Source organism: Ambystoma mexicanum, chromosome 12, assembly GCF_040938575.1.
Source record: "Ambystoma mexicanum isolate Mex_15411 chromosome 12, UKY_AmexF1_1, whole genome shotgun sequence".
Taxonomy (NCBI): Eukaryota; Metazoa; Chordata; class Amphibia; order Caudata; family Ambystomatidae; genus Ambystoma; species Ambystoma mexicanum.
In genome coordinates, this window is record NC_090936.1 from 663,389,760 (window position 1) to 663,411,734 (window position 21,975).

General features: G+C 40.9%; 1 protein-coding gene across 1 annotated transcript in view; it reads right to left on the reverse strand.

Annotated features, from left to right (window-relative positions):
• The window catches only part of SLC26A3 (solute carrier family 26 member 3), a 109,915-nt gene that overhangs the window by 24,557 nt on the left and 63,383 nt on the right, over positions 1-21,975 (reverse strand). Inside the window, exons 12-17 of the mRNA XM_069629154.1 lie at positions 16,441-16,536; positions 10,510-10,616; positions 9,638-9,707; positions 8,720-8,812; positions 5,235-5,330; positions 2,722-2,961 (exon numbers count right to left, since the gene is read on the reverse strand). Coding sequence (XP_069485255.1) covers positions 2,722-2,961; positions 5,235-5,330; positions 8,720-8,812; positions 9,638-9,707; positions 10,510-10,616; positions 16,441-16,536 — 702 coding nt within the window. The remainder of the gene's footprint in view (positions 1-2,721; positions 2,962-5,234; positions 5,331-8,719; positions 8,813-9,637; positions 9,708-10,509; positions 10,617-16,440; positions 16,537-21,975) is intronic.

The following is a 21,975-nucleotide window of genomic DNA, read 5'->3' on the forward strand; positions in this document are numbered from 1 at the left end:
AAAGCAGGCAAAGGAAGAAAATCAAGAACAAACTAAGAAGCATCTGATACGTGTAACAAAGTAACACGATCATTAAACAAAACAGAATGTGCCATTACATGATGTCCAAACGCCTGGTTCCCTTTATTTTCCTCCTAGGGTCCTCCTTCTCCTCCCAGACCTGTGGACATCTTTAAATGATTTGCTCCCAGATTCTGCTCAGTCTGTCCTTATTGAAATGTTGGCCCTGCGGCTGTGTGACAGAAACTCTGCACAGGCGTAAGGGCCATTTTGTACTATGTGAGCACTAGGACCATGAAACGACTATGGGAGGCCTGGTAGAAACTTTGCAGTGGTTCAAGTGCAATTAGCATTAGGTCGGGCTCAAATCGACCTAATGCAAAAACATATTTTTTCATGCATTTTGTCCCTCAGGCAAAGGCCTAAGTCTAGGTCAAACCTTGCCCAGGTGCAAACTGGGGTGCATTTTTGTTTATGATAGTGCTATTTGCACTTGCATCAGGTCAAGGTTTCTCTGAAAGCATCCTAGGTTTTTTGCACTAGTGTAATTGATGCCATAGTGCTAACACCAGGCAAAACTGCACTCGCACAGGTGCAGCGCTTCTATAATCTGGCCCCTGATGTCCATCACTCTAACCTGCGCTCTTCCTCCGTCCCTTTCCCTGAGAGTGACCTTTGACCTTTGACTCGCCCACACGCTTCCACCTGCCTCTTAGAACCTGTCTCTCACTGCTGAGACCTCTGAACCTTTTGTCCTCATCCCCACACTCTCGACCTGCATACAATGGCCCTTGATCAGAGGGGCCCTCCAGGACAGGTGAGTCAGAAGCTACATGTGAAGGTAAGTCCTTTACTCAAGTTCACGGTACAAGTACATGGTCAGGATATGCAGCGACGAGTGAAGCAGAACGGGTGACAACACAGGCAGACCGAGACATAACAACGCAGGCAGAACAAGACACAACAACCCTCTTCTGTGTGCTATTTGTAGTTCGCTCTTAGGCTGAAAGGTTCACTTCCGGGCAGGTTCCTACTACAGTCAAGTAAACACAAACTGTATTTCTGCCAATGTACAGGATTATTTTTCAGAGTTTCTTCAGCTTTTTTAGATAGCTGTACTTCAGTTTAAGCAATTGTGTGTAAAAAATGTGAGTGCCATTAGGACATATATAGTTTAGGGCGGCAGAAGGCATGCATTCACCCTAATTTGGGGGAGAGGGCAGTACATCCCGTGATCTCATGCCACAAGACCTGGAGATCCCCTGGCAATCTTTATATGTTTGCCCCGGCACGCTGGGCAGCTAAGAATAGGGGCACTCGAAAAGTTAAGGCGATGTCTGCCTCTGTGGGGTGAGGGATAGCCACGACTATAGCAGCCTAGCAAGTGTAAAAACAAGACAGGCAAGGAAAATAAATGTACATTCATAACATCAAGAAAAAAGAAACAGACGTGGGGCCTGCGTGACTGCTCTTCGCTGTAGCGGCTGTTGCTATCTGCTCAGATGCAAATGCCTCTACATCAATTATCTTGCATCGCCTCAAACTTGCTTTTGTTTGGCATGGATTGGGAGCAAAAAAGTGAGTGGGAGAGAGATAGAGCAAGAGGAAGACAGAGAGGGGGAGAGCAAGACAGAAAGAAAGATATAGAGAGTGAGAGTGAGAGTGAGAGTGAGAGTGAGAGTGAGAGTGAGAGTGAGAGAGAGAGAGAGAGAGAGAGAGAGAGAGAGAGAGAGAGAGAGAGAGAGAGAGAGAGAGAAAAGGAAATAAAGGGCCTGGCCGTCCCTGACAACCAAAAACATTGCCTACCTCCGCCTACAGGTACATTTTCATGGGAACTGTATCTTCTACATAAAAGACTACAAAAAGGCTCCAATCATCCGTGTCCACTTGTGACCAGTGTGTACACTGTGGAGGTGTAGAGCTCCACGGCCAGACAGAGCTTTACGATGAGACCACAACCGATGACCTACCTTTTGAACAGTAAATACATGGTAGAGGAGCTGCACCGGAAGAAGCTACAGGTGGAGTCCATGGGATACCTAACCCCCTTACATGCACTTAGGCTGCAACTCAGCATCATTACATGAGAACTTGTACTGGCACACTTTGGACTCCATCACGGAAGCATGGCTATCGCCTAGGGACCATTGAAATGTTGGGGGTGATAGGGCAAGATCGATGTGCAGAGGGTAGTGACAGCATCTATGTACCAGGCTTAACAGGGTAAAACCTATATGATGTTCAACAGTTGAGTCTGTCTCTGTCTGCAGGTGATAGAACGCAGCCGTCACACTCAGACCATCAGCAAGGTGGGTCGTTAGGTGGATCGGGTGCTCACAAAGGAAGAGGGGTACATGGGATTGGTGCGCAGGAAGGTATAGCATGTGAGACACGAGTTATGTACGAGAGGTGATCCTTGATAGGGAGGGTTTTACCCTTGGGAGGAACACTGGAGCAAGGGGAATGCCTTCAGGGGGATCATCAGGAATGCTGATGGCATGCAAGGAGGGCACCCATGTTTCTCCCACTTGTGGAAGTAGTAGGCAGATAGAAGTCCATGGTGAGAGTATGGCGATAGGATGTTTGTAGCACGCCACTGACTCAGCGCATATATAGGTTGGAATGGTTCGGTCTGCCACATTTTGCTTCTTAGTTAATGGCATTGCCTCCTCCCACCCAGCAACTGTAATTATCTTTGAGTATGATCATACGGGTACTTACGGATTTGATGCCCTTTGTGGCAGAAAGGTCCAGAAAAGATACAGCTGAGAAATCGAGGATCAGGCTGTGGATGTCAATTTTGGGAACGACCATGTTGTTTGGCAAGTCCGAGTTCCAGTCAATGTGAATGGGCAGATCGGCCGTGTATGTGGGCTGGTCCAGCTCCTCGATTTGGTTATTGTCGATTTCGTCATAATCGGAGGAAGCTTGATAGTCATAACTAGTGCAAACAATTCCTTTCTGTGTGAATAAAAGAATTAAGTCATTACACAAGAAACCAACATAGAATAAAGTCAAGAATTCTCAAACTGAACAGCCTTCAGTTACATTTTAGTCATATATCAATGGCTTAAACATGTAATAGGTGATTAAACATTAGAGGTCTGATTCATCGAGCGTATTCCAATGGGATTATGCCATTAAAAAACCAGTATGTGAATCAGCTCCCAGATCGCAACCTTTAAATGACAGCCCGGGAGGATAGCTCAGGGCCAACGCGTTTGTCTTTGAATCAAGACAACGCCGAGCAACATAGGTTCAATCCTGGAACCGGTGGTCCTCATGTGTCAAACCATCCCCCCAATATTGGAAAGTATCAATGGCTGCTCCATGGAAAGGATGGCACACTTTCCTTTTTCCGGGCATAGCACAGGCCACTCGCTTTTCCACCCATGCACTCACTTCTCCTAAACCGCCTATTTTGCATTTTATTCAGTAATTCATTTGTTCATCGTTTCTTATTGGGCCTGAACATAAAATCAGAGGACATACAATTGCAGAACACACGGAGCAAAGCATTCACTATCACAGCCACAACTAACGCTCCAACAGAACAAAGAAGCGAGCAAACGAGGAACAAAATAAGAAACAGCCATAGATATTTAAAAGAACACTTCCCCAAAACCAGGACTTTGTGCGCTTTCGAAACTGAAGCAAATGGTGGACCTTGTGAACACCTGCATTGCTTTGTGTATTAATAAACTAACACAAATAAAATAAAGCAACTCTACAGAAAGAGGTGCATTTGTCAACGTGATGTTACACTTTTAGTGCATGTTGAAAGTGTCCCGTATTTGCAAAGTGTCCAGAATGACGCTGTTCGACTCCTGCAGGGCTTGAAGAAAAGCAACCACATTCACTTGGCTTTGACGTCATTGCACTGGGAGGCAGCACTGCATTGGATTCAAGATTCTATGCCTGACCCACAATGGCATCCATGCTTAGGCCCTGCTGCATTACCAAAGTGTCTAGAGCCGTTCCCTTGCCTAAACTCAGCTTAATCAATACCTTTTGGGGTTGCATAAACCGTGACACTCCCTTTATGTGGGTACGTCTCTCCTTTGTCAAGGCCCTACCCCTCTGTAACTCTCTCCCACTGCAGCTCTGCCCTGAATCTCATCACCTGAAGTACAGAGGAGCTCGGGAAACCCACCGGTGCAACAACGAAGGCAGGACCCAGAATCATGATCTCCTTAGGATCACTTTCCTTTGCGCCCTCTCCACCCATTCCTCTGCACTTTCCTTCATACCACTCAGGAGTGGAGGTGGGCAAAATTACCACTCGAGAAGCAAAATCAGTGAAATGGGCCCACAAACTCAGTACGCCACAATTCACCACTTTTTGATGAACTTTGTTTTGCAGCCTGCAATTTTGTTTTAGACAGACATTTTGGATTATTTCCCAGAATGTCAGCCAATCGGGGGGAGCCAAAATGTTTCACAGCGCCAGAATTGTCTGAATATTTGAGCCGAATCTGACATTTTGGGTAAAAAATTGAATTTCAGACAATCATTGCCAATTTCACGAGTTGCACTGTTTTAGGAGAAAGTTATCTATCAAGTTATTCCTGGCTTTATTCCAGTTTTCCAGTGGCAGCTGGAATTCTGCTCAGTGCTTCTTCAAGTAACAGGAATTGTGACAACAAAACCAGCTGTAATAGGTTATTACAGTTTGAGTAGGGATATCATTTTCTTATAGGTATGTAGTGATGTCACTGTTATACTGTAATAAGAGCATTATTGTCATGCTTCCGGACAGATATTGCATGCTTCCATGTATTATAAACATAGATTGGAGCGGGGCAAGCGTGAAGATGCTAGAACAGCCAGGACAAGGATGGTGCATCACGTGCAGGGCGCCACAGAAGGCGCGTGCGCACTCTGAGATGTCAAACCAGCAGTGATTCCACGCTGCTCCTTCCCTAGTACACATTGCAATTGTTTCGCGACACCAGAACAGGCTTTAATGGCGTATCCATCTGCAGCACGCAATGCAATCAGGCCTCAGGTGGGACTATGTTCTGCACCCATCCGACTGTGGAGCTTCTCCATAGAAAACCATTCCCAGTGTTCCACACTGCACACTTTTAAATCATGTCTGTGTGTAGGAGTGAGTAAGCTCTTGCTCTGAAGACTAGATTATCCATGACAGTACAGGGAAAGTACAACACATTAATAACAATAACAAAGACAAATAAAGCGGTTGCTAGCAGGAAGGTTGCAAAAAAACGTACAGGAGTCAGTTGCAGGTCTCCATTCTTCAACAGCTTCCGGATCTTTCTGAGAGCTTTGTTGCGTTTGCGCAAAATCCTTAATGGATTGAACCCAACCTAAAAAAAGAATGTCATGAGAAACTCCACCACTTCACATTTTACATATCAGTACTTGCCATCACAGACACCGTGGGATTATTTAAAAGGCATACTAGCTGATGGCAGCATTATGCAATTCTATTGATAAAAGTTTTTGGGTAAAAATACTCTAAATGGCATCTTGCTTTTAGGGACTTGGATGGACCTGGGTATGTACCTGGGGCAGCTTTGTCCTGCTGGGGTGCATGGTGGGTCTGGGCAGACAAGTTTAATTCTTAATATTCCTCTCTTCAGCTAGAGAAAGCAATTAAGCGCAACATTGGCTAGTGGTCCAAGAACGAATGGTGGCACATGTGTCTATGATTCTGTCGGGTCCGAATACGCCCAAAGCCTTCGAGGAAACATCTCTCGGAAGGTTGGATTGCCAGCTCTCATGCCTTTGTGAAGTAGGCACTCGTTTTCTTAACTGTTTAGGAACTTCTGCAGGCTGGTTGGATCCCATATGTCCCCAAAAGGACATCACATCTGCTCCACTGGCCTCAGTCATTTCAAGTCCCGTAATCAGGTGTGTGGATTTGGGAGCCAACCTGGTTGAGATATTCCTGAGTTGGAGATGGAAGGAACAGGAGACTTCTCGTTCACGCAACTGAAATTTATTAACAGCAGTTTTCAAGCTGTCAAGATATTTTCATTTAACCTAAGGGCAGTTGTCACCACAACCAAAATAGTAAACCTGGTGATAAAGGCCTGTGTCAATTAACTGACGATGATAAAGCGCTGAAAGCCTTTCAGACTGTATCTTCCAGATGAGGAGTCTCCAGGTCTGATCCTCATCCCTCTGCTGATGAAACAAAGAGCTGTTCCAAAGATCTGGGCTGATTCTGAGCCCATATCTGCCCTCCCCTGAACACAGCAACGTCATTGAAAGGGAAGCTACAGGGCAAATGCAAGCTCTCTTTGCACTCAATCAGTTTATAGACTTGAGCACATGCACAGAAACCACTCAAGCATACACTGGAGAAGAACCCCTACTCATCCTTTATGAATAGCAGTAGACCACATTGATATCACTAGGCATTATTAAAGCATATGACATCATGGATTACTTGATTCTCCTCGAAGAACTTAAAGAGGAGACAGAGAAATTTGGCAAAGCCTTAGAATGGATGGGATCCTTCCTCTATAACCAGAGCCAAGAGGTTTCAAATAAATCTGCAACTTCCTACTTCCTTGTCTCACTAAATCACCTGCTGAGGACCTCAAGGACCTCTTGTGCTGTTGGGATCTATGGGTGTCTTGGCTCCAGCCCCTGGGCATTAACAGATTCACGTCCAAATGCTTTATGAAGATACACACATGTTTATAAGGCTGAAAAATGACCAATGGAGCTTGACAATAGACTTATCCAGAGCAAGTGTATGATTGACAGTTAGATAGCTAGATTTGCTAAAGGAGATATAACACCAAGGCTTTCTGCTGGGAACAGTAACTCCCAGAAGAAACTCTTTCAAATGGCCTTCTATTTTAGGGGCCACAGTAAGTTAAGACTCTGGAGGTCATTTTTGATATAGGTCTCTCTTTTGTCCCCCAGATTGACTTTGTTGTCAGGAACATCAACTGCCAGTTTATCATGTTCTGAAAAATCCTCCCATTTCCGTAATCTAAATATCAGCTCTGAATTAACTAGAGCAATGGTGATGGTTTAACTCGGCTTTTGTAGCATAATGTATACCAAACTTTCAAAGAAACCTTTAGACTGACTAAACCTTCCACCCATCACTTTTTTGGTTATAGTTTGGCTCCCTATGTGAGAGAGGGTATGCCCAGACTGGGTCCCTTGCTCGTTGCGCCACAGGGAACCAAGCTGCACCTCACTGATGAGGCCCACCAAGGCTGAAACATGTCTGAGGTTGCTTGTGTTTCTGTGCAGAGGGGACCTAACCTAGCAGATAAGGCTGGGCTGCTCCCATTGGTGGCAGTACCTGACTGATTTGCATATGGTTGAACCCCTTTTGCAATGGCGCAGACAAGCTAAAAACAGTGGATTGGGTCTGAGAGTTTGTCGTCCTCATAGGATACACATATTCTCTTGGTAGAGATCTGTAGAGAGTGTAATTGCACTTCTTCTGATGCTTACATTATATTATTATTTTGGTTTCTTTTCCAAGCTGGATTCTTAATATTGCTGTGAAGTAATATTATATGTATTAATGATAATTATGTTTTATGATGTGCCGACTGTGGTGCAATATATTTCTTGAAATCAATTCTACCTTAAAAGTTGCAAATAAGAGATCCATATGAATTGGGTTCCTTTGCCCTGTCTCATTGATACCATATTGATCTTGCTCTGAATATAACGAATGGGTGGATAAAGCATTGTATGATTATTTGTGTTTATTTTTTTGAGTCAAAAGCTGTTTGATTCTGTTTTGGTACTTTCTAAATTATGTAAGGACTGTGATGAGAAAGAAGTCCCTGGCAATAGCCCAAGCAAGCCCAACTCTCCAGCTCCTAGGCCATGAATGATTGACCTTCCTTCTCCCACAGCCCCAGCCCTTGCACTTTGCCTCCACCCTACTGCACATATATGTATAATACGCATGTATGATGTACCATCTTTGTTCTGGACCATCTACCACTGCTGACCCTAATAACTGTTTTCTGTTCCTGCATCTCAACCACTGTTCCTAAGCACCTCTTTGTCCTGCATCTCTGGTTTAAATTGTTCTGTTACTCAAATATTTACATACGCCAACACTTATTGGTAGTCACCATCATTCTGAATCCTATTTTTCCTCCTGGGGGGCCTTATGCCCCACTTTCCCTCCTGCGTGATGTGGCATTGATACTCATGCTCGGGGTGTGTGCTTTGCTAGTCTGCACAGCAAGGCGGAATGGGAGTTCATGATATGATATGATATAAGTCATTTATAATGCGCCTGTACACAAGTGTTTCTAGGCACCCTGGCAGGACGGGGCTTATCATTTAGAATCAACATGTGTTCTTTTATGGTTCACACTCTGGTGTGAAATGCTAGGCATGTGGAAGGCTATCTCAAGCATAATGACTGTGACGAAGAAGAGTGGCAATGGAAGTGATTGAGGTTTATGCCAAGTAATAGTCGCAGTACTGTGTTGCACAAGGATGTACTGCTTATAAAATATGAGTAACAATAACAAGTATAAAGACATTTGTAAATGTTATGGTCACTGATCTGTATCAACATAGTAAAGAAAGCGGACTCCAGTGTTCCAAATGGACCAGTCTCTATTGATGAATAAGCGAACAGTCTTTACCATAAAGACGTCATCGCCCAGAGTAGTGTTGCCTTTTGTATCCTTGCCTGCAGATACAAAGGACACGTGCTCATGTATTCCCCAAAATCCAACGTGAAAGTACTTACAGCCGTGGTGAGCTTGCTTCTAAACAAATCGATGTTGGCAAAGAAGATTGGGGCGGGGCACCGGAAGATCTTCACCCCTTCTGGTTCATAGATCTGCAGACCAAAACATGCATGTTACCATGTGCTATGTCACATTACGTTAAGCAGTATTTGCAACCTGTTTTGTCACCCTTCCTATGGACACTTGGTGCTAAGCGCTCTGACAGAGGCGAGGGGTTGTTCTGTCAGCGGATCTGTTGCCCTGCAGGAATATTTGCCTCAGGGAAGTGTCTGAGCTACATCACAACACCCTGGAGTTTGGCTGCAGGTGCACCAACTTTGAGGCTGAACAAAACACCTGGGTGTCAGTGTTAGTGTCAGTGTGTGTTGGTGTAATTGTGTGTGTGTGTTGAAACAATACACAGGCGAATGGAGAATAAATACCGTTCTACTCACTCTCGCAGCCACTAATGCGCAGGTTCTGTGGGAAGACGAAAGTAAGTGGAGTGGTGGGAAATCATAAATGATGGTAGGCTTCGAACTGTGGTTCATCTGGAACCAATTCCCCGTCCAGGGCAGGCGGATGTTCTCGATGCCGGCTACAGCTCTGTTGGGATGGTAACAGCATTGTTTGAAGCTGAATCCCTCTCGGGCCGAGATTGGGCCCAATGCAGTCTTTTCACCTTGCGCTGTCTATTGTCAATACCCTCTCCTGCTGGGCATTGGTTTCCACAGGGGTTTTGAGAATGCTGACTAGAAGAGGCAGGCGGTGTGTGTGCTAGATTCAGATGAACTGCTGCAAATCCTGGGGGTTCCACTTTTCAAATGACAATGTCGATGTCAGAGGTGTTTTGTGTAGCGCACAGCTGTCAGTCAGGTAATCATTTTTATGCTGGAGATTTGGTGCATAATTCCTAATTCAATGAATCATACATTTACCTCTGTGTAATCTTTTCTGTTCCTGTAGATGTCATTTCCACCGACGTTGGCCACGAGAGTGAATTTTGGACTGTGAATCAAACACATGCAAGGTCATTTACTGGCACTGTAGGGACAGGATCTAACAGTCAGACAGGCTAGAAACATACCTTGAAACCGCAAAATCAGAACATCAGAAACAAAGCAAAATAAAGGGCTCCAAATCGCTTAATATTTCTGATCGGTTATCTAGGAGTGCCTTCCCCTCCCCTATATTACAGTAAATCTTGCTAACCATCTTTTACAAAGAACATGACAGCCTTAGGCCATTTCAGATGTGCAAAATAAATGCCTCAGATCTGATCATTTACTGTATTACAGTAAATCTTGTTAACCATCTAAGTGCGGTATATATAAACACTGGAATACCAATTTGAACTATTTATCAAAACATTTTTCTCAATTACTATGGAAGCATTATGCAATATTGCTTTTTCCAGTTTCTGAGTCTGCAACCGACAGGCAGCAAAATACCCGTGCCTCATGGGTTTGCATCTACAGCACTTCACATTCATTTCTGTATTTACAAAATGCCTCTGTTGCTGCATTGTCTATTTTTTGAAAATTAAATTCCCAACATTAAAATGATCAGAGCAAAGCACATTGATGTAGGAAATATTCCCTGCAAACGTGCTAAAATCACAGTTGGAGAATGAGCAGTATGAGGAAAAATATTATCCCATTAGCTGTCAATTTTTAATATGTTTTGTTAAATGCTTGGAGTTATATGGTAGCCATGTCTTCATTTCAGATCCATTCAATAAATAGTCAATTTATTCTTCAAGGATTCAAATGCTAACTATATGGAGCTGTCACAAGCAGGTTTTACTTACAACTGTGCACGAAACACGACGGTCAGGAGCTCGAATCCTACACCAGCGGCAAGTCCAAGATCAAGGCCGAGAATAACTGCAGAGATAAAGGTCACCACCCAGACGATCTGCATAAAAAATGCATGAGCTGAGGATTTGGCATAGGGTGGGAAAGCAATCCTCACCATAAGAAGCATATATCTACTAATAACAAAGGAAACTTACATATATTAGCTCACAATGCTTTTGCATTTTAAAAGGAAACCTAATTAGATCAAGATCAGTAAACAATTGTATTCATACAACATATTATTCCTTTTCAATATATACCAAAATTCATTACATAAACAATATGTAAAACAAATCATACAAACATATCCAAAAATGTTAAAACATTGAAAACATCTACAATGGGCTGTATCCTTTCTCAATTCCCAAATTATCAATTTTTACAGATCATCTCAATAGTTTGATTATGCTTTTATACATTAATATAGGAATGTATATGTTAATGACAACATGTTTATAGTGTAAAGAAATACCTCAACATGTTTCTGTCCCTCGTTAATAGTCTAGGACATTCATCTAGAAGCTTTATTTTCACAGCACATTGAATAGCACACATAAAATCAATCTTCATTACTTTCATCATCTATGCTGAGCGAACACTTCATATATGTATCATTATTTATATCAGAAAGCAAGAAATAATATTTGTCACTCCTTATCTGAATGGCTTGCCTTTTACTAATATTTTCGTGGTGTCTAAATGTATATTTATCTTCCATTACAAATGGATCACTCTTCTAGTTGGAGTATAAACAAGCATTACTGGTAATAAATAGCTAAACGCAGATTCTTTCTGTCAAATGCTGAACAGAACAAAATAATCATATTGTTGTGTGGTGAAAATAGAGAGCCAATGTGAGCACTATGACAACATATATATATAGTGACCCTGTCTCTGGAGATATTATGCAGACACTTAGCTGTAGTGATTCAGCCTACTCCTGCATGGTTTAATATGTAACATAATGCTCTTGTAATGATTTGCCTACATTTATACGGCCGGATCTATAAAGTTATACAGAGGAACTCTTAGTAACTCATGCAAATCTGTAGCAAAAACATGTTGAAACAGACAACTTATTTTCTCCTCCAAACTGCCCGATCTTCCATAGAAGCCATTTTAATCAGCCTTTCATTATTAAACACGTGGAGTCCTGCTATTCTGACTTTTTTGTCATTGCGCTCTTTCGAGGTAGTTTTTAAATGAGTAATCTCCTTCCATAAGGATGCTTGGGATAGCATGTGCGGGTGCCATTTTTAAAACTGCATAAAGCATGGCAATATCTATATTATGGCTGGCTACAATAGGGGAACTATAATGTAATGCTTTTTATCTATGAATCTAAATGAATTAACTAACATTTCATTTGCCTTTGGTTATTTATGTTGCATTCAAATATGAGAACATTTTCACCTTGGTGAATTGCGAATATCTATTTATTTATTTTCCCAATAGAATGGAACATTATTAACCCCAGGATAGGATATAGCTCTCATCCTCTTAAGTTGTGCCATTTAATACCTTCATTAAAACCAAGTTCATGACTTTTAGGGGGTAATTGTAAGTTTGGCAGTGCAGGAAAAGTGGTGGTAAAAAGTTCCCTTAAGGGTCATTAGGAGTTTGCCAGTATCCCACTGGTAATTTCGGTGGTATACCAGCAAATTAACCTACCATTGCCGGTGCCTGATATCTCAGAATTTCTAGGATATTAAAGGTGCTGGCAACGGAACTCATTCCCCATTCCATAGAGTCCCATAGGACTGCATGGCAAGAGTTGCCGGTTTTACCGGCACCGATATTACTGGCGCCGGTAATACCAGCTATTTTATGCTGGTGGCTGTCTGATTTACTTCAGGCTCTTGGCTGAAGGTAAATCATTTAGCCCCCCCACCGGCAAAATTGCAGTTTGGCAGTGTGAAAAAGCGGAAAGTAATGGAAATGCCGCCACTTATTCTGCCTTTTTTCCCACACTGCCAAACCAATAACGACTCCCTTAGTCTTGAAAATAAACTTTTGTTCCAGCATAAGTGTTTTGCAAATATCAAATTTACCTAATCCTTTGATCATTTGTGCTACAGTCCAATTAAAATCGTCATTTTTTTTTACTTTTCATCAAAAATATCTTTAAACAAAGGGACATTTTCATTGCTTCTTTTGAGACAGCTGCGATGTTCTATAACAGTTTTTATTTTGCATGTTGTTTTACCAAAATACTGTTTAAAAAACCTTTTATTTTAAGTTTGCAAACTGAATACTTGTCACAAGGACATTGGGCTTGTATTTGTTTAATAGCACACATTTCTGTTAATCTAGGATTATAAGGATTGTTATTGTTAATATCATTTTATAACCATATCTCAAACAGAGGTGCTTTTTTTGAAGGCAAACGGAGAGGGAATACATTCTTTATTATGTTTGCCAAAGAGTTTTTACAGTCTTTCCTTACAATATTTTTGATCTTACAAGGTAAATTGGTGAAAGTATTTACACAATTTAAACCACCAATGTGTTGCTCATTCTTTTTTTTACCTCAGAGAGGCGTTCACAGTTGTTAGTAAAACCTCTTTAAGCTTCGTATATCAGTATTTTGTTTGGGTATCCTCTCTATTGTAATTTGTCAATTAGGGTCCTTGACCTATTTTTGTAATACCCATCACTGCTATTTCTGTTGAGACATACAAATGTACCAAATGGTATATGTATTTAATTTGATTAGCATGATGACTTTTACAGTGCAAACGTACATTATTATCTGTGGATGTATGATAAGGCATCACTGCAAATTCTCCTTCTTTCTGTTAAATAGTGAGGTCCAAATAGTTGATTTCCACATTAGTCATATTAGATGGAAATGCAGATTCTGTATATTAATACATTGTACAAAGGTGTGTGTTGAGTGTTCATCTTGTGTCCAAATGAGAATAATATCATCCGTATAATTTAGTCAGACTCCTACATTTCTTAGCGTGTATAGTTGTTATTTCAAATTTGTCAACATATACATTTGCACAATGGGGTGACATTTCTGCACCTATCACTGTCCTTTCAATTTGGGCATAAACTTTGCCCATAAAATGGAAATAATGTTTAGTAAGTGCTAATTCTATACACAACATAATTAAAGACTTTGGGTCTACAAGACAATCTTGTCTCTGACACAGTTTTTCTCTCTCTAGTTTTACGGTTTCCTTTTCCAGTATTCTAGTATATAAGGATTCTATCCAAACTAACTAATCTTTCTTTTTGGGGATTAAGCCTTTTTCCTTCAAGATTTAAGAGAACAATAGTGGAATTGTGTAGCTTATGATTTAATCTGTTTCACAAGTGGATTCAAATAATAATCATCAAATGTAAGCAACAGTTCAAATATTTAGGAGATTCCTGCCTTTATGAGACATCCAGGTGAGTTAACCAAGGACCTATGTGTTTGAGGAATGATATAGAACATGGGAATTGTAGATGTTGCATTAATCAGAAAACCTGCTTCATTGTTATTGATCCATCCCCATTCATATGCTTTTGCCACTTTGTGCTTACATTTCATAAGTAATTTCACTGTTGAATCCACTGTAAAGAATGTGGTGGCTAAAACTGTCTGAGAGCAATCATAGACATTCATTGATATACATGTCATTGTCTAAAATAATTATAGCTCCACCCTTGTCTTCCTTGCAGATGTCAAAATCTTGATTGTTACCTCAATTATGGGGCACTATCCAATCTTTACTGCTAATATTGTAGTGTATCCTGTGTTGTTTTGAGTCACCTTAAATTATGTCTTGTAACACATTTTTCTCAAAGACATTTCACTCAAGAGTATAAAACTAATGAGAGGGTCACAATGTACAGGGATTACTGAAATCTCTTCCTGAATGATTTTCTTCAGACACTTTACTTTTGAAGAATTTCTTTAATCAGTTTTTGCTCAAAAATGGTTGGAATTGAATTCTTAAGGTAAAGGAATAAATAATGTTTTCAGTCACTACAAAACCCCACCCCTTGTTTAAGGCATAAACCACAAGATCTAGACACCACAAATGTAGTACTAAAACACAAATCATTTACATAAAGAGGGAACCATTGTCTTGCTTGCTTTCAGACATAAGAAATGATACATATATGAGGTGTTCACTCAACATAGATGATGGAAACAATGAAGATTGTGTTATTAAATCGGTTGTGAAAGGAAAGTCCTCCTAAGGAGTTGCTTTACATTATGAACATATTTCCATAAACATATAAAAGCCTACATTAAATTATAAATGCATAATAAAAGTACATAGGAGCTTTGTAAAAAAAATGTATAACTTTGGAATTGAGAACGGATACAGCCCATGGTAGATGTTTTTAATGTTTAAAAATGTTTGTATATTTTTGTATGATGATTTCTTTTTTAATATATTGTTTACTTCATGTGTTTTTGGTATAGTGTGATGGAATCATTTTTGTTTGAATACAATTGTTTACAGAGCTTGATCTAATTGGTTGTCCTTTTAGAATCCAATTGCAATGTGGGCTAATATATATACAGTTCCCTCTTTATAAGTAGCTATAGTAATTTTTCCAGGAACAGGACAATGACATATATTCTTCGCTTTCCTAACATAGATGAAATTGTACTACAAGCACACCACATGCATCAAAAATAAGTATGATTATATCATATGGTTTATATGATATGGTAAACATGGTCTGCTGTACTTGGGGATGTGTATCAAACTAAGACATGTAAGCTTCATAACCTGGCAGTAAACCCTGGAAGTTCACCTCCAGTTAATACCAACTGAGCAATGAATTGTAGTTATGAATATTAGCTCAAAAGCATGCTTTTTGGTCCAAAGAATTGCCTTATTCTTGTAGGGCAGCAGTATTCTATCAATCCAATAATGGAGCTCTCAAGGATCCAAATAACCTCCTGCGTGTTTCAGAAGAGTATGGTTGGACCTCCTTGAGGTTGGAGTATTGGGTTAAGTTGTTAGGGATAAGTAATTAGGGATATCAAGACGCCAGCAGCAGAAGAGCATGATAGGTTCAAAGGTCTCAGTATGGATCCTGTGCATTTTAGAATGGTGCTTCAGTTAACTCTTTGGTAATGATTTGATATGATATGATATGGCATTCATAACATGCCTATACACAGGTGTTTAAAGGAAGTATATAATATTAAGGCCCTCATTAAAAGCTTCCGGTATCCTGTTTTTACCGTTAGGGTACCAGCAAACAAATTAACCGAAATTACTGGCAGATTACAAGTGCCAGTAAGAGCATGGAAATCCCCATTCCATGGAGTCTTGTAGGAATCCATGGGGGGATGGCCGGTATTACTAATAATGGTAAACTAATAATGAAGCCCTAAGCCTTTGCATACGAAAGTCATTCCGTGTTTTTGGTAGCCAAAATACTTCCATGCTTCCAACATTGGAAGTTATTGACTGCCATGACAAAAACGGGGAAGTCCAATTGTTCAGTAAAAAAGGACAAGCATAATTTTTGTATATTCTGTTATTTCTAATTTGAGAAAGCAATTATAGAAAATGAGTAATTAAGTTTGTAAATGTCACAATCTGGTCCTGTGAATTAGTGTGCAGAATTTGGGAGATTATGAAGGAATATAAAAACACCATAGGCATATTTGCAAACATTTCTGTGGCTACGAAACAGGACATCATATTTTAAATATATGCAATGTATTAAACGCTGCAACGTCCTGCAACCTACTTTCCAGAGGTTTTGTCGGTATTTCTGTACATAATGAAGTTCATCAAGGGCTAAGCTGAAGCCATGGTTCCAAAAACTTGTATTTGGAGGGACACATGTTTTTTTACGTATGTAAAATATGCTCAGCGCATTGTAATGAAATGAAAAGTAAGCATGGTACTTACGCAGTCAAATCTGTCCTTTCTCCATAATATGGGAATTTCATTGAACTGCATCAGCATTCCCTTCAGGTTGACGAGAACTAAGGCCGACAGCACTGACTAAAAAAAACAAGGAAACCTTCAGACTGTATTGTTAGTGTTGCATATACCAATATGTGTTCACTATAAAAAGAAACTGTGAGGGCAATTGTGTTTCATTTTCTTTCTAACCAGTGTTGGGATGCAAGTACAGCATCCCAGCTGGGCAAAAAGGTACAGGCTGAGAAAAACCCATTAACACAAACTATCATGGGAGCAGACTGAGGTTTGCACAGCAAAAGGAGCACGTATTGTTTTTAGTTAGGTTTGACACATATTAGATACTCACATATAGCAGCACAGAAGGAGCAACAAAATGTATTACTGTTGGGGTTGCAGAGGTTATAGATAGGGCAGTATTATAGGCCCTGTGTTTAGTAGTTTTATCCAAAGGTATGGCCCAAAGTAAGGTGTGGGAAGAGTTGAGGTAGGTGGAAGATGTTGTCAGAAAGGTGCTGTGGTAGAAGTGAGGTCAGTGTGTTAACTTGGCAGAAGTGTCACCATTTTGGAAGTTGAGACAGAGTTCATTATGAACAGAATACAACACAGGTCCTGATCTGGAGCTGCAGCTTTGTGTAGCTTAGTCAACAAAACAACCCCCATTCTCCATTCCCCAGGAGAGAAGCCGAGGTCAGAGGCATCTTTTGTGTATAGATAAACACTCATTGAATCCAGCTTCAGGCCCTGGACGTTGTGGGAATGGAATGTATGTGGTAGGGATGCACCCTTTTGAAGGACAAACTCATGCAAACAGGGCATATGGTTATGTGATGCCAAGGGGGCAAATACAGATTTAGAGCACTACTGCCCTCCCCTATGAACAATCATCCCATATGAATTAGACACACAACTTTAACAAATAAATCCCTTAAATATAGACCCAAAGAATGGTACCCCAGTTACGCCATTACTGGGTGCCTAGGGTTTGAAGGAGATAAGGGGAGAACTATGTCTGGAGCACCCTGTGATTTTAGGTAGAAGGAGCAGAGGTGATGCCAGTAAATTACGTACAAGGTAGGGAGGCAGCTTGTGTATGCTACTGCATCTGGTATGAGGCCTATTGTCTTATCAAAGCAGAGATGGCCCACCAGTTTACTTCGATCACATCTGGAATGGGCGGGGAGGTGCACATCATGTTACAGGCTTGATTCATTATTGTATCAATACGTTTTGAACAACCAATCCCATGCGAAGGTGTTAAGGTAGTGTGTGGCCAATCGGTCCAGGTACTATAGGGCGTATATTAGCATTTTCCATAGGCAGTAGCCAATGAGAGTGGTAGGATAACATTGTAACCTATATAACCACATTTTGTAATTTCCCACACTTTGTGGGATGTGACGAGCTCCGTGTCAGTTGAATTTACTGGGACACCCTGAGACGTGTTGCATGCAATAACACTTATTTTCCCTTGCAAAAAGGAACAGTGATATTTGACCTTTTTGGATTATTTTTATCATTCAGTTTTTGAGCTGCTATTTGTTTACACAAGGTTGTATGGAGAGCTGTCCACATTTGTCTTCTGTACTTCATAAATCTTAATATAGCGTATGAGGATTTAACAGTAAAGAATTAATTCTAATTTGCAGAATCTGTGGATATGTAAAATAAACGATGATTGGTATTATTATTAATAGTAGTAATAATAATACTAGTAATAACAATAATAAAGAAGATATTATTATTATTGCCATTTTCATTGGTGTACGCCTCAATAATAACAGCAAGTTACATTAACATCATTCAAACTTTACTTTTTTACGATGGCATATGCAAAGCTCGGGCAGGCTTGAGGAGAATTTTCATGTTTTAGTTAATGCCCATGTCGACAAGTTAAGACACAACATCGTCGGCTCCTCGCTGGCCTCCTCGGCTCAATTATGGAGCGTGACGACAGACTCCAAGACAAGCTCTACGTATATACTTCATAGAAAGACTACCAAGAGCAGCATTCCAAGCCCTTGCAGTGATTCGTCAGTATATTTGGATTTTAATACATTATCTGATTATTATGCTTCTTGCATCTCTCCATCTGAATCTGTTCTTCATTTACAAGATGTTCTGTTTAAAATATGTATACGAATATGCAATAATGTTCTCCAATTTATTTACAATGCTTTGCTAAAATCTTAATTTTAAAACGATTTTTTAGTGTTTGGAATTTTTACAAAACTATAATGTTAACACGAAGCTTAAACAGTCTGTGGGGGAGATATGTTTCATTGTGCCTCAGATGTGTCACTTGATGTTAAATCGTGTTTTTGATGTGATATGATATGATATGGCATTTATAACGCGCCTATACACACGTGTTTCAAGGCGATACGAGGCAAGGGGGTGACAAAGGGAGGACAGACAACAATCCTACTAAGCCAGGTGTCATTCAAATCGCGCAAGTGCATGGGAAGGGGGGAAAGGAAAAGTGCGCGGGTGGAAGGGAGAGGGGAAAAGTGCAGTACATGGGAAGTGGAATAAATAAGATAAATAAAACACATAAAACAGCCAGCTGGTGGCAAGTGCAAGGAAGTGCAGACATAAGTGCTGGAAGGGGGACTGAAGGGATACAGAAAAAACGGTCCCCAAGTGCAGGGGTTGCCAGGGAGGCAGTGCAGGTGGGCAGTTGACAGGGCCTGGGCCAGAGATCAGAGAAGGGTGGCCAGGTAACCAGTGCAATTTCAGTCAGGAATTCAGCAAGGAAGGGGAGGAGAGAAAGCAGAAGCAAAGAGGAAGGTTTTGAGGATGTGGAGACATTCAGTTGTATATATTCATACTCATACATATAAAGGCCCTCATTCCGAGTTTGGAGGCAGCCATGGCGCTATTAGGTCCAGTGTGGCTGAATGGGTATTTACCGGGTCATTCCGACCTTGGAGGACCCGGTAAGTCCCCATTCAGTACAGCATTCCCCATTCCCATTTGAGCCCCCATAGGGCTCAATGGGAATGGGGAAGGCTCTAATTACGGGCCCGCAAATAGCAGGCCCGTTATTAGTGCCCTGGTCCCTTAGCGGGACCCGTAAAGGACGTGTGGTCAGACCACACGTCCTTTACGGTTCCTGCTATGGGACCTCGGAATTGGGCGGTAAGGGTTTAACGGCACTGGTCTCCTTACCGGTGACCGTGAACCCTTACCACCCAACTCAGAATGAGGCCCAAAGTATGTTTACGAGCATGTTTTATCAACTGATTAGGCAGGCGAGGCAGTAAAAGGGCACCGTTCTAAGTACTGAGGAGCATAAAGTCTCCTATTACTGCAGCGAGTTTGTTTAGGTATTGACACTCAGATAGCAATTCACAAAAGTATTTTGCAATTAGCAATGCAAAGGGCGCACGCAGGTCAGAAATGATGCATATTTTAGGCATGCAGCGATTATGTAAGTTAATATGTGTATACCAAATTTGCACAATGTGGAGCCAAGCCCAATTTGTAAGAGGGATACGGTCGGTGGTGTTCTTCCACTGTCACAGGCTTCTTTAATACCTCCTTTTACGACGCACATGCCAGACACAATGACATGGGGGTAGGACGTCCTTTCATCGCCTGCATGCTCATCCATAGGCATTATAACGTGCACATTCCATCGAATGTGCTCACCGAGTTTTTAAGGGGGGGTGGGAAAGGGCAGATAAGGGTTTGGGGGGGTAGGCAATACCAAAAATAAGTGTGGGAGGAGGGTTTGGGGGGAACCCCCCACCCCAAAAAAAAGAAAAAAAAACGATGAGCATTTTCGATGGAATGTGCACGTTAAAATGACAGGGGATGAGATTACAGGCCATGAAATGACATGGAACCGAAATGGGCATGTGAAAGAGGGGTACTTTCTGGCCGCTGCCTATCTTCCACTTATCCCCAATGAAAAGCAAGGCATCATGATATCTATACTGTTGAATATTCCACACAATATTACGGAAGGAAATGCAAGTGGGGTGACGCTGTCTGCTTGGACTCCTGGCTCTGCATTCGTACACTGAGGAAAGGTTCCATTATTTATTTGCCGAAGTGTGCTCACTGTGAGTCTTTACAATGGATACAATGATGTTAACGATAATAAAGAAGTCTAGTAACAACCAGGATAAATTATGTCAAAACACCTGTGATAAGGACGTTGCAAACCAATGTGAGGCCGAGATCTTTTTTAGGTTCACAGAACTGCAACGTACAGTATCCCCTTTAGGTACGGTAGAGGGTATTTTTTCCCAATCAGTACATAGTCACACCATCTTCCCCTATGATGGGTCTTTTGGCCACTCTAATGTAAGCTGTCTGCCAATTGATGGCATGGAAAATTGCTACTGTACGAAAGAAAATAAACATGCCAGTATGGTATTCAACTTGCAGGGTGATGAAAACAAATATCTGAACCTATTTAATAATATCTCTTTTAAAAGCCAGCTTTGTAGTTTAAAAGAAGTGGTAGCATGTACATAGATTCCTGCTATCTACATGAAACTCAACAGTGCATTAAATAAACCATCATCTATACATTTATCTTTTATCTTCTAATGAATGGTCAGAGAAAGAGATTTTAGAGAGAAATGAATCAGAAAGGTTTTACATCTGAACTCCAACAGGAGTTGACTTGAGACTAGGCTTCATCATGGAAATAATGTACATGTTTTATACAGATATTGCAGGCACCATGTAACAACAACAACAATAATAATAATAATTATTATTATTATTATTTTTATTATTATTATTATGATAGTACTAATGATAGTATTAAATAACATGTATTTTCATACAGTGCTTGCTAGCACAGTTTTGGGTTTTTGGTGCACTGTAAATAACAAGCTCACTATTTCCCAATTGAATGCTACTCAATTTATCAACTTTCTAAGAATGAAAGTCTGAGCCAATCCTGTATGGATTGAACCTCTGAAGTGCAAGGTGACCCAAACCTACAGAGCCATCTGACCTTAACACCCTGCTGTAACCAGTAGACATCCATCCTCTGATTACATACAAAGTCTTCTAAAACGCTGCACAAAAGAATTCATATTTCTGATACCCTAACATATAAGCTAAGGGAAATCGAAGACCACATGCAATTGGGCCAAGGCAATTTAAAAACACCTTTTAATCTATTTAGTCGTAAACATCTATATGTATAAAATGCTTAGATATTTTTCCATACTCAGCCGATGCAATTAGCAGTGTTAGGTTGCTCTCCAATTGGCAAAGTGCACCGACAACTATCATTTCAACATACGGATTCAATGTATCATTGTTAGGTTGCCCTCTGCTATCCAAATTGAAATGTGCACCCAATTCAACAACAGCTACCATTTCAACAAACAGAATGAGCACGGTTCTATGAGGTCACCTTCACCTTCCACTATCATAAAACATTTTGAAGTTAATTCTTTCCACCCCCACTTCTCTTCACACAGGGTCCAGCGGTTCCAGTGTCAATGACCAATTAATTACTGGCTCAACGCTTCAGTCTCTAAAGAGCAA